The sequence below is a fragment of the Neodiprion lecontei genome, chromosome 7 (assembly GCF_021901455.1).
Source record: "Neodiprion lecontei isolate iyNeoLeco1 chromosome 7, iyNeoLeco1.1, whole genome shotgun sequence".
Taxonomy (NCBI): domain Eukaryota; kingdom Metazoa; phylum Arthropoda; class Insecta; order Hymenoptera; family Diprionidae; genus Neodiprion; species Neodiprion lecontei.
Genome location: NC_060266.1, coordinates 19,166,497 through 19,180,898, shown reverse-complemented (window position 1 = coordinate 19,180,898; position 14,402 = coordinate 19,166,497). Strand labels below are relative to the sequence as shown.

General features: G+C 37.2%; 1 protein-coding gene across 2 annotated transcripts in view; it reads right to left on the bottom strand.

Annotated features, from left to right (window-relative positions):
- Positions 1–14,402, bottom strand: part of LOC107222368 (zwei Ig domain protein zig-8) — a 379,382-nt gene that overhangs the window by 31,306 nt on the left and 333,674 nt on the right. For both annotated transcript variants that reach the window (XM_046745262.1, XM_046745263.1), the window contains 2 exons: positions 2,912–3,134; positions 930–1,027 (listed from right to left, as the gene is read on the bottom strand). In XM_046745262.1, the coding sequence (XP_046601218.1) occupies positions 930–1,027; positions 2,912–3,134 (321 nt within the window). The remainder of the gene's footprint in view (positions 1–929; positions 1,028–2,911; positions 3,135–14,402) is intronic.

Genomic DNA, 14,402 nt, shown 5'->3' with positions numbered 1-14,402 from the left:
AAAATTCCGATAAGGATCAACGAGAGCGAAAGTTTCGCGAATTTCAAGTCGAAACGATTTTCTCCCACTTTTTTTTCCAACCACTCAATTTTTCCTGGGTAATAGATTTCTGGCACTTTTTTTCGTCTCGGTCAATACATGATTTCGTGACTTTGGTGATTATTTATGGATATATACGATTTTGAATATTTCTTACTTGAAGTTTGAAAAGATTTCGAAATTTTTACGGATAACACGAGACATCAAACGTAATTCAGAGAATTGTTCAGGGAGGTTATTCATGATTTTAAAAATGCGAATGATTTTGGAGAATGTCGGAAGATTTTACGGGACTAGAAAAGTTCGATTCGTGGACTTGGCGAGATTCCAAGCTTTTCTGTAAAGGAAATCGGCAAAAATGGGAACACGGGCAACGTAAGATTGAAGATAATTTTTCTTCCAATACGAAATTACATTTAGCAGTATTCCAACGTTTTTTAAAGCGAAACAACACGGAACATATGAGCAACATACAAACGAAATTTGTACGAATTTCTTTTTTCTATAAGAATACGATCTTCGAATGAAAAATTTGGCATCATTTAATTTCCCTAATTTAATTTCCCTTTCTTTTGATTGAGAAACCTGGGAAAATTGTAAAAAGTTGTTCTTACGTAAATCCGCACCCCTAACTCATAGATAATGCTAAATTCCCATGAGAAAAAATTTGAGGGTAGGAATTGACACCCGAGTTGACGTTTTTTTTTTACCGTGAGGGTTCCCCGTTTTGCTTTACAGTGTCCCATTTTTAATTGAGTCGGTTAGCTGCTTCGATTTTGAAGAGCGATATTCATAGCTGTAGGGAGATTTAAAATTACGTGCGAATATTCACGATGATACTAGATTTACATATAATTAACATATATTGTACAAGAATGTGAAAATCTTACCGTTAATTACGTGAACGTTGACGCTCGCGCTTTCCGCCACAGTCGGTACGCAGCTGTAATTCCCCGAATCGCTTGGTCTGGCATGGGTGATTTTCAATCTGCACAATCGAAAAAAAAATATACAGGATGGTAAACGACGACGGTTTAATTAGTGACCGTCAATCGGCGGCTCGAGTCAATGCTTGATCCGTATTTAACCGGGAACCAATCCCAGTCAGCACGATTTCAATTTTCAACGATGTGTATTTCATTTGGCGTGTTTGATGTAATTCCCTCAAGCATGATTCAGTTACTGGAAAGCGAAAAAACTGTGTAATTGTTTTTTTCGAGAGGTTGGCGAATTTAGAATCAATACCCTTTCGTTAATTCAATTACGAAATTTACACGATAAATAATTAATTTTTAAAGATTGTAATGATGTTCATTTCGATCAATAAATAGCAATATCGAATTCAATGTTCAAGGAAAATAAAAATACCTTACAGCGAATTTGTAAGAAACAATATCCGAGTCAAAATTGTGATGAAGGTGTTTGAAGTTACTTGAATTTATGTGAATTTCAGTTTTACGTCTGCACCTGAAGCGCAGACTAAGAAAATATTAGTCAAATTATCAGTTCAAGTAATTTGTATTCGAGCACAAAACAAAAATTTGTTTTTCCAAAATGCATGATCTCTTGCAATGTTCGTATAATCAATTGCGAAGTTGAAAAATCCCGTACAATAAATTCGTAGATGTCTTCTTAAATTTTTTCATCACGTCAACTTGTCACAACGTTTCAGGATTCCAAAATTCGACAGGATCAGGGGTGAGAAAATTGGCTCCACTGACTAGAATACTAAAGCTACTCTACCCCCGGGTATTTTTCCGATTAAGAGGAAGTTGGTCTTTCAAGTATCACCGACAACTTTAGGAAATCACATTTTATACTTTTTCATTTTTCTGTAAAGAAGTTATACATGAAACCTCTTGAAATGTCGAAAAGTTATAAGCTTTACGATTATAAAGCTTGAGCTAAGATAAGCCCAGAAGCATTAAAATCGCACTTAAGAGCACCAGTTTAATAATTTTGAATGTTCTAATTACAAAACCTTTTTTTCAAATTATTGATTCTTAGCATGTGCCATTTGGATTTATTGTTTCAAGCAGATTCATTTATATGTATTTGAAGGATTATATACTCGATATACAAATTTCTGCGTAACATCTTCGTTTCGATGATCTGTTGAACGAGGCGGGTCACAACAACCTCATTCGTAAAATACTTAGATTGGAGATAAAAGAACGAACGTACCAAATACTTAGACGCAACGGTTAGTCAGTAATTTCAACAATTTTCAAATTCATCAAAGACTTGGGCGAGAGAAAAAAAAAAATGAACGTAAAAAATACTTAGACGGAATAGATAGTCATAAATTTGAAAAAATTTCTTTCACAGAATTTAACCAGACTCAATTTATCACATGGCAAAAATGCTGTTCCATTCGAGTTCACGATGATCGACTCGTATAAGATTACCGGTGATTTACCGACCGTTTCTTTATCTCTTCCAAACTTTCGATTGAGACGTGTCCGGCCCGATCGGCTCTTTAATGGCGTCCGAAATTCACCAGTCTGTATTCCTAAAGCGTTCTAAAACGAGCCTCCCGACGTCAGGTTATCCCGCCGCGTCCCTTTACCGACTAACGGTAAGTAACTCGATTTCGGAAAGCGAAAAATGAATGGCAACGTTATGGCTCGTTAGAGGCGTTGGATCGTGAGGCTTGGAGAGTAGCTACAGATACGCCGCAGAAGTGTAGCGACGGGAATGATGGAGTCGGAATGAAGAGATGAAAGGGAAGATATGAGACGAGGTGCCGGTGCCGGGGTTTTAGTTAACGGTAATATTATACGAAAACAGGGGGAACCGGGGAGCGATATTATTGTTCGGCTTCGCGGGGTTAGGCCATCCTATAATATGCGTCGGGGCGCCGGATACCGACCTCGACGTCAGAGCGTCGCTCCATTCCGTGTCAACGGCTACCCGCGGCACCGAGGCGACGTCGTTGCCTTCTTGCAGGGGTGACGTGAGTACCGGATGGCTGCCGTGGTACCAGGCAACCGTCCCGAGGTCGTGAGGTCCTTGCGACATCAGACACGTCAGTGTCAGCAGACTTCCGGTCTTTACGTAGACGTCGTCAGGGCCGCTGATCCTCGCCCGAGCCTCTGTAACAGAATGCCGACAGCCCGATGTAGATACGGTATCATGTTATATACGTCGGGAAAAATTTCACGTCATGTCTTCTCGGGATAAAAAGTAAAGACGTGACTAGAGTAATATGACGTCCCTACTGGGTTAACAGCTGATCGGTTTAGCTGAAATATATGTGCTATCCTTTAAGAGGTTACTCGCCCGTCTGGCCCAAATAAAATCTCACAACGAACAATATTTATTAATGAATAATAGGCTTTTATATTTCTTCACATCACGTGTCTCGTTACGAACTGACGTCGGTTCGCGTCGGTCACAGAATATTGGTTATTTAGAGAGGACGTCTTATACACGTATTCGTCTAACTTGTTCATCGGACCTTGGCCTAACTATTTTGCATTCAGGTTATACATACAACGTTATATACGAACATAGAGGGACGGAAAACTTTTTGCGAGTGATTTGACTTCTATTTCGGTACGTTGAGTTAATACCGAAATATTTTCCTTGAAGGGGAGTTCGCTGAGATTTTTATGAAAACAATTTTCCATTATTGATACGACTAAGAAAGATGTCATTAAACATTTATTTCTACGTAAGATTGAGGTTGTATGGTATTATGTGTATTGTAAAGAACAAATTTTAATATTCTGCGATGAAACTGGATGATCCAAGGGATCTTTGACAGCGATGCACGAAAAATCTTATGTTAAAGATTTCTTGCGTTTGAACCCTGAAAATGTATGAAATTGTTTTGATGACAATTTCACACAAATCCCGCCTCGATTATTTTTGATTGTAGTGCCAAGACTGTATTTCCTGCTTATTTAAACATTCAATCTGCTTATTTATTTTACTACATTTTTTCAGATAGATTAGACCTCAACATCCGTTTGTTTTTATACCAACATCAAATTATCCCAACACTTATAAGAAAATGTAGTAAGAGTGACCATAGCCAAAAAGAGTAGTAACTCAGACTAGATTTTCTGCTCGCAGCTAGGAAATTCATCATCATTTTATACCCTGGACTCCATTTAATAAACTCCGCAATAATAAAATATGATAATAGTTAGAAACAGTAAAGTGACGGTTGCGGGTAAAAATTTGAAGAAATCGGGAACTGGTAAGATCAGAAAATTGAATTTTCGTACACGCGAAAACTTATTTTATTGAATTTTATGAAGGTTGAACGTCGAGGTATGGAGAAGTGAGAACGCAGTCAGGTAAAATATAGAATTATAATGCGATTCTATATTTTATCATACTGCATTTCTATACCTTAACCTTCGTAGATTTTCAAATTCTCACAGTTCGACATTTTACATTTTTAATATCCTATAAAATAATTTTTCGCATCCTTAAAAATTCGATATTATGGCCTTTCTATTTTCTATTTTCCGATCATTTTATAGCCCCAAAAGTAGTTCAAATTGGCAGTTTAACGTCAACGCTTAAGTAACTTGTAAATAAAAACTTCAACCTCTCGCGGTATATATATTTGTTAGTTCGTATAATTAATTCAAAGAAGGGTAAATACGCGGCGTTGTGTGGCAAATACTTTACCCCATTGAAGCGAGAATTTTTTCGTATCTGACCAACGACATAATAATTCCATATTTGTCATATCGTCGGTGTTCAAACAAGCCTTAATGCGTGTTTACACACGGAATAATCGTTGTACATTGAATTTTCGGGTTTCATTTGCGAGTCTTTTTCACGGTGTTTTAGATACACACATAAAATCTTTTATATATAACGTCCATCAGATACATACACGTATGAGTATAGATGTAGGAAAACTGTGCGTTTTATACAAGAAATTCGAAAGATCATAGAATATTTACATAATGATGATTCTGTGCGACGAGTTCAAAAACCGGTGTGAAAAAAGTTCGTGCATGCAACAGTTTTCACAAAAAAGAAGAGAGAAAAGAAAAAAAAAAAAAAAACTCCAAGAGTATCGAAAAAAATAATTCAGACAATTCTCTTGCAACGGAGAAAAAAGAAAAGAAAAAAGATAAAAAAAAAAAAGCCCGGTTCGATGGCCCGGAAATAATCTACCACATCAGACAAAATAAACGCGCTATCGACGCCCTAATTGAATACACGGGATCCATTAATATGCCGGTGTTTTGTGGCAAACGTGTGATACAATGTATAGATATAGGTGAGACATAACCGCCGAGAGCTAAATGAAAAAGTTAAGAGTTGGAAAAAAGTTGTTTATCAATCCGAAGAGCTGCGAAGAGGGATGTCCCTTTCTTTTGCGTCTGAAACGTATTACGGGGATGAAAACTTCGAACCCCTATAACAGATCAAAAGTTCGGCCAACTCGAGACAATGGGCTGCGGAGTGTAACGTGCCGGACAGCGGTCAGTGGTCAGTGGTCGACGGTGGTAAGCGGGATGCAGGCTAACCTCTTCGGTTAGACGCTACATACGTGCCTCCATTTCGAGGATCGATTCCGCCGCTGGCTGTGAGCGAAACAGCGCGGCGCGGCGGGCGGACCGAGAACTAAAAACGAAACGAGCAGATATCCTTATGGAAATTGGCTCCCGATCGAATTGGATGGATTTTCGGTATGTTACAGTACGTATCCTCCCGGTTTCTAATAGTTCTCATGAACACGAGTCCCAAAAATCAGTAATTTCCGAGATAAAAGCTTCGGAAGTGGGGTGGATAGATTTTTTCATATCCATGGATTTCGTGATTTTGAAGAATTACGAAGCTTCAGGGGGGACTTGATGTCAAATATATCACTCAAAAACTGTACAGCCGAGTGGAAAACAGAATAAGTCGATTATTGCAAGAGTCGGATGGTCTCGTTTTTCGTGCGAAATCCGATGTTGCACCTCATTCGAGTGAACCAGATAGTTCGTGAAGTTTTTTGAGTGATTTTTTCGATTCAGAGTCCCCGAGAAGCTTTGTAATTCATGAAAATCACGGAATTTATGGATATCAAAAAATCGTGACACCTTTCTTCCGAAACCTGTGACTCGGAAACTACTGATATTTGGGACTTGTGTCTATAAGAACTTTTTATCTGGAGAATATTTACTATAATATACTGAAAACCCAGCCAATTTTGACCCGCAGCCAATTTTCATGAGGATTCTGTGGCGTCCTTTGGAGGAAACAAGTGATTATGAGTATAACCGAATCTGTTACACATAATGCTCGAAAAAAAAAAAACAGATCCATCGAACGCGAATCTATATTTAAAAATCTGTTGGAAACAAAAATTCACGGGGTTGGATTGAATTTGAATTCGAAATTCATGAACGTTTGCTCACTCAAGCCAAGCAGGTACCAAATTATCCAATAGGTTTATATTTATTAGTAAGTCAAATACCTTTCGTTCCAAACAATTCCAGAAGAATGTTTGTAGAGTCCAAAATACAACAGAGAGAAGGAAGAGATGAAATCCAATTTATTTCATGTGCGTCAAGAAGACAAACCGAAAATAATCTGTTCTTTTTTTTTCTTCTTTGTCGGAAGATATAATTGCGGATGTTCCGGGAAATTGAGTTTCACTGATTTTGTGATATTAGTACAGATATGGTAGGTATACCTTAGCGTGGGTGTATATATGATATTGTTGAACTTTTCAATCTACTATGTTTGCTTTAATTTTCGTTTAACCGAGACAGGAGAAACATTAATGGCCTGATTATTCTTGTTTTTTTTTTTTTAAGTTGATCATTATAGTTGTAAATATTTTTTATAAAATACAAAAATTAAAGGGGAAAAAAAACTGTCCGAAAATTTTCCAGACTTGAATCGTATATTTTTATAAAAATTATATTTGCACGGTATGAAAAATATTGTAAATTTTACATCTCCTGTGGCGAATATAAGGACAGCATTTTTTTTCAGTTAAATTCACAACAAATCCGCAAGAGTCACTAAACCAATAGTAATCAAGAGTTACAACGTGCTCAAGTAGATTTACCACAATTGATATAGATTCGATTCGAAGAAAATTCTGTCCATACATTAACCACAAAGTATGTAAAATTCTCATAACATTTTTTTCCGCGATGAATTTCACAGTCTGTAAAATCAGTGACCTCTTTTTTTTTTTTACAATGCAACGTTACCGTAAGACGAAAGCGTAACAATGATTCGAACAGCGCGAAGATTATCAAATTTCAACGAAGTTAATAAACAGTCGGATGTGCGGATCAGGGAAAAAATAGCTGCGTGTTGCGATTTTCCCGCGGGAGCTAAAACGACTGCGGAGCAGTAAAAGTTGTCGTTGTCGTTGTGTTTTTTTTTTTTTTTTAACTTCTTTTGTTTTTCATATTAAAACGTAGTTCGCGATAAACCGTGCGGTAGTAATAAAAACCCGCCGCTGCGAACCTATTTCGATGGGATAAAAATTTAAACGAGCTTTCCTTACGATACCAGAGTCCCCGATATATCCGTAAACTTTGACGGGGCACCGATACGTCCCGTGTATCCTGGTATCCTGCGGGAAACCCGGCCACCCCTACAATTTTACCTGCACGTTGGGCCAGGTGCTCCACCTTATTGATCCGATATTACCGAGATGTTAGCCATGCCGTTTTTTTCACCCCCTCACGTCCCGTTGCTTCATCTCGATCCGCCCCCAAGTCAACCCCCGGTTATTTTGACGGCTCGTCGTCGATGCAAATATTATTAAATCTCATCCCGACGGTATAACAGCTAAGAGGTTCGTGGCGATGGAAGGGGGTGGGTGGAAAAAATTATAATTGACAACGAAGCGGAATGAAAAGAAGGTTTTTGTGTTTTCTAAAGCAGGTTTATCGACTGTTACATGTTTTTCATTAAGGATGTACGATACGCCGCGTATTCGAGTCGAAGAAAACGTTAAAGTGAAAACTTTTGAGAAACTCGGCTTTGGAATTAATAACTTGACTGAGTTTTGATGAGTTTTATCCGAAAACTATACGCATATATTGACGGTGTCGACATTGATTAGAAAACTGTGTAAATTTATCGCTTTTGCAATGAATCAATTAATCGATGTGTCCTTTTTATCATCATTCGACTAATCAGGAATTTTGATTAATCGTTTTTTCGATTTGCACAGGTTTGTCGAATTTTCATGAAAAAATGTGATTTCCTTCATAAATGAACCCTGCACAAATCGCTTCGCGTCAGTTTTTGATGAAATGAATATATTTCGAAACAAAGTATGAGTTTGTTACTGCTATCGAGGGAACGTAGTTTTGACCTAATTCAACTCAACTTTAGTTTCTTTTTTCCCTAGCCCAATATTTATTTCACAACTTATATGGTTGGATACTGTTTTTATTTTCCTTAATCAGCGATCTATACGAATCATTCTTTCAGTGAACCGAAATTATCCAACAGTCAAACCTCGTCGGATTTTCACCCTTTTTCCCATCGTCGACCAAACTCTAAAACGCACTCTGCAGGTCTTGTCGTTTAATATTTCTCGAGCCTCACAATTCACAACGATTTTCACCTTTCTCTGCTTCGAAAAAAATCTCGTAAATTCGCTGAATTCGACAGCGATAAATTTGAGTCATTTCTATTACAGTGGAAACATATTATTCTTTGGCGACAAATTCCTACGATTTTGCACTATTCGACACACACGTTCAACATCGACGAAACGTAGATGCAAATAGTTACTACATTTGTAAAGATATTGCCAGATACAAGAAAATGACAATATTTTATATCGAGAGTCAAATTTTTAGTTGAATCTTATCACAGGGAAATTTATCACAGTTATAATTTTTCATTTTCTTTTTTCAATAATATTTTACCACACACTTAATTACATACCGTTATTTTTCAACACAGTTCAGTACGATTTCACGTCTCTCATTCGTAATTGATTTTTACTTTCTCTCCTTCCCAGAAGCGATTTTTTTTTTATCGTTTTTTACCCCGCTCCTTTTTCGGTGAATTGTTTTGCGTATAATTTTTCATTCGCGGTAGGTCTCTTTCGCGGAAGATATATACTGACGGATATTGGCGGAGCGTTTGCCCTCGGGAAGTGATTTTCTCGTCGGGACATGTTCTGGGAAACCCATCTCTGAACCTTTTCCTTGTTCCGCTTTTACCTCCTGTCCTTGGGTTTCCTCGAAATATCCCATCGGCTCTGTCGCTTTGCCGATCACAGCTTATACCTATGTTATAGCTGCGTTCCTGTCCGAAAGAAATCAACATCTTTTCCCCATTAGGACGTACAAGATTTAGATGTCAACTCTGAACTGTTTCACCGACTCTTTGAAACTCGAAATTATTTCTCTGGGTATTATTGTGAGAAGAAACTCGAAAAAAAATGAGTAGTTAAGAGCGAATCTAAATTTACACAAACAAGTGATTAACAGTCGAAACATTGTTTTTCAACAGAATAAAAAATTTTCTCGATTCAATATAGTGCCGATATTTGTTCCCCTTGTGGTAGGCAACCCAACATACGGGAGTGTTTACTTGAAAACTAATAATATTAAAAATAATGAAAGGTACTATAAAAATTAGCGGACGTGAGATAGAAAACCGACCTTCAGCTTCAGCAGGATCACCGAATAGCCTCCGGTGTTTCAGAGGGTATAATAAAAAGTTCGGAAGACTGAGTGGAGAGTCGAAAAAAGGTTACAAGGACAAGAAGAAGAAGAAGAAAATGGTAAATAAAAATGAAAAAAATAAAAGGAACCAACTCGACGAAAAAGAGAGAGGAACGACAGACTAACGGCGGGTATAAAAGAACACGTTGCATGTATCTTCGAAGGCAATATGACGGCCCCCCACGCGGGGCATGTCGCAGGAAAGGTTGCAGGGAGCCAACCGAGGGAAGCCTGATCATAGCCCGGAGTATCCTGCGAGGAGGATGAGAATCCTGCCTCCCTCACAGCTTCCGGCAAAAAGTGGAAAGAGGCAGGAACGGGGTGGTGGGTTAAAATATTTTATAAGAGGATAGAAATGGCTTTATCGGAGAACCAGTGCTTTGGGTTAAGAGATACTTTTCCTTTTTTTCCCTCTCGTTTTGCCCACTCGAATCTCGCCGCCTCGTTTCTGTTACCATTAAAACTTCTCGTCTTCCCGCAGAAATTCGGTCAGTTGAAGATGTGATCGACTGGATTATGAGAGGAAACTCTATAAGGGATTTGAAAAAGTTATTTTGCAGAAATGTTACATGGAGAATTCAACATCGAGTAAATCCGCCTGCATTTAGGCAATATGCAGTACATTTATATCGAAATCCGCCTGCATTACGGCAATTCGAAGTACATTCATATCGAAATCCGCCTGCATTTAGGCAATCGAGAGATATTTCACCGATTAACCAACATTTGTTTCGTACAATCGATTGGCTAACTCCTCAAGCTCTGTAATCAATTGCGGACCATGAGATAAACTTGAAGCAGTAAAATATAGTCTCAGTTGTAACGAAACTGGCTTTGCCTAATTTTAAATTCCTCATGAGAGATTTCTAGGTTACTCAAGGCGTACGTATATTAGGGAAGAAACAGAGGTAAAAAGATTGAACGAAAGGTAATTCTTCGTTCAATCTCGACTCTTTTTCGAACAGATTTCACTCGAGATGCAGGCATCGGAAAACGTTTTCGATTTTCAATCTCCGAGATGGATAAGGTGTACGGCTCTCTTTATTTTTCCAAATTTTTTCAACTTGTAAAGAAAATATGCGCATAATGGAATAAAAACAGAAAATATATGATATTTCTTTCGGACAATTTCTTCCCCGAAAAGTTGATTAAATTATTCCCTGTAACCGTAAGAAATGTTTGTACATGCGAATAAAGGGAACTTTGAAAACTGATATAGGTAAGAATTCTACATTTTTTTATATTCCCTCAATTTCACAGAAAAAATATCCGAGCATGTAAGAATTACACATTATTTGCAGTACAAGACTCACAACAGGCGTAGAGTCATAATAATAAAATTAATTTTATATTTAAAAGTCAAGTTGAATTGCTGCAGTCATAATTCCGATTCTTCTTGATTCTTAATCTTCCTTTTTTCTGTCAATGTGCTTCCTAGTTTATAGTGATTTGTGACAAGAATTTGAATTTTTAGTTGTGAAATTTTATTTATGTTCATTGATTTCATTTTAATTTGATTAATTTTTTTTATTTTTATTTTATCTTAATTTGATCTATTTTTTATTTTTAATTCATTTTATCTTTATATTTATTTACTTTTACTTTTTACTGATTTATGTGACCTGACCTACGTTTTTATACTTTTACCATGCTTTCCTCTCCGTGAGAGTTATGTGATTTTATTTCTATAACTGCGTTTGTGTGATTTGTTTTTGTGTATCTCCTTTTATGGATCCTGTGGGTTTGGATTGTTTGGATTATTTTGAGGTTATTCGATTGTGTTTGATGTTTTTGATTTGGGGTAGTATTCTTAGATTCCTCATACTAGCCTTTTTTTGTTTTACATTTTTTTTTTCATATTTGTTAAACTTGTGTCAGACTGATATTTCCAAGTTGTTCAATATTGTCACGGACATTACTATTAAAGATTAAAGATTGATTGCCACTGCATTTTACAACGCATCAGAATATTTTTCACTTACCAAATTGCACGACACTTGTCACCACCGGGAAAAAATTTCATTTGAATTTCTTTTCCTTCCCCGCTCCGGTGCGATTCGTGAGGATTGAAGGAAGGGTGGTTTGAAACGCGTCAAATAAAATCTTGCGAGGTGTAACGCACACACACACAGGCACACATTTCTGTTGGGGGTTCTTTGGTCTGAGGCGTTGGTTGAAAAGCGGCGGAGGTGTCGAGACGAGGCTCGCGGCGGTGATTTAATAATTTATTTCATACCCTTCGTATAAAGAATACAATGCGTGTATGTGTACATAATATACATACATATACTTATACTTTACATATTTCGATACGTAAACGCGCACCTGACAAAACCCGCTGGCTGCTGCGTTGCACCGAGGTCAGAATGAACGAACGAATACGTAACGCAAAACGATGAATACGATTGTAACAGGGTTGAAAGGAAAGCTTCACCTTCCTCGGGAGCTTGAGAAACTGTACTACGGAAAATAAATCAAATCCATTCACCGCGTACCATAAAAATCTACTATATGCATAGGTATGTTCTATGACAGAAGTTATTTCGTCGAAATATTTTATCGGCAATTTAGCGTTGGACAAGTTAGCCTGCATTTATGCAATTTGGAGTAATTTTACTCTTTGTTCGTGATTGGCCGACTCTTCACTGCCCAATCAATCGTCAACGACAAGAAAAATGACAAGCACTTAGAATCTACCCTGAGTTACATAAACGTAGGCTGACGTCAATAAAATGTATCCTGAATTGCATAAGTCTAGGCGGATTTCAATGAAATGTACCTGAATTGCATAAATGCAGGCGAATTTCAATGAAATGTATCTGAATTGCATAAATGCAGGCGGATACCAATGAAATGTACCTGAATTGCATAAATGCAGGCGGATACCAATGAAATGTACCTGAATTGCATAAATGCAGGCGGATTTCAATAAAATTTCCCTTGAATGCATGAATGTCGGTGGATTTCAAAACAATGTATGCTAAATTATATGAATGTAACAAATAGAAAAGTTTTGCGAATACTGCAATTGCTGGGAGGTTTAAAATCGTTCGAGAGAAATGGTTTTGTGCTTGAATTCAGGTTCACACGTGGTATAATGTCTTTTGATTCCGCTGGAAAGCGTTTTAGGTTACTTGGAGCAACTTGCATCTACTTGAAGTCATGTAAAGCTGTTTGTAAATTTATTTATATTCATATGACCGAATTTACACGAAAACATCTAAATTATGGCAACCTAAAGTCACTGAATGTATTGCATTAAAGTATTTTCGTTTCCCAAAATCAGTTGTGAAGATTAAATTCACGCTCAATCGTAAATTCAGAAATCAGAACCAGCGACGAAAATATTTATGACGAACGAATCAAAACATACAAGAACCAATTTCGTCAATTTTTAAATTCTGTATGTACAAGATGTGAAAAATTAAGCGTATAATCAAAGATTCAGGGTCATCGTCAATAACTTATCAGTCCATTCGACCAGGGTATGACTGTTTTGAATTCAGGACAAAGAAAGTTGAGATTCTAAATACAGAGTGATTATCTTGCTCCCGATTCTTTTTTTTAGTGTGTTTCATATTCATTCAAGCTACATCTTAATCACAATATCTAGCATATTTGCTTTGCACTTATTGGAAATAAAGTAGCGTAAAAAGCCCGATTGAGAAGATAAAACCGATAGCAAACAGAGGACAGAAGCGGGGCGAAGGAAATATGGTACATACTGACATATTTTTCATTACAGAGAAGACAGCGTTTGAAAATGAAGTTTTCTTGTTACACACAATGCGGGGTGTACGCAACGGATTACAAAAGCAATACATCTTTTTCAAAACCATCTGTCAAAAGAGAAGAACACTTGCACCCTGTCTCAAAAGCTCTCATCCGGACTTTCTCTTCAACTTCTTACTATTATTCGGTCTCATTTTATTCCATCCACTCTGAAAGCAGCATGAATGGAGTTATAAAATATAGACTACAGACTACAAGCGCAGCTTAGCTTAGAATTGGCGGATTAGGAGATTAAATTCACCATTCAATCCCTCCGTATACTGCGTAGCAGTATAAATACAGACGTTGGCTTGTTTTTGACGGGAGTTAAATTATTCTCGACGGATGCAATTTTCACCGTCTGTCATTTACCGAAACGAAGGATTCAATCTTGCAACAGCTGGTCGAAGTGTTAATTGCTTCATGAACGCGCACGAAATTGCTCTTTATGTATACTTGCACACAACAGAGATCAATACCGTTCATAGCGCGTCGTTCAATTTTACACACGGTTAATACGAAAGCGTTTATTCTCATTTTGTTGAAATGCTTCTGTATTTAAGTAAATATGCAAAAATTGTGAATCGTGTAGAAAATTATAGGCTGATTTCTTTGATATGTTATCATCATAAATATGGTTGTACGTATGATCACAAATCGAATTGAGAAATCAAAGTTCACAGAATTTCATTGGATTTCACAGGATTCTCTTAAACCTCAAACTCAGGTTCAGGGATTTCTGCAGATTTCACGAGATTCAAACGATACTTTCTCAAAATTCAGGTATTCCAAAAGATTTCGCATGATTTCGACGGATTTGACGAACTTTCAGGCGGTCTTGCGATACATATAACGTGATTTCAGAATAATTCATGAGTGGTGTAGACCAGACATTTCAAGGTTGGTCAATCCCTCCTC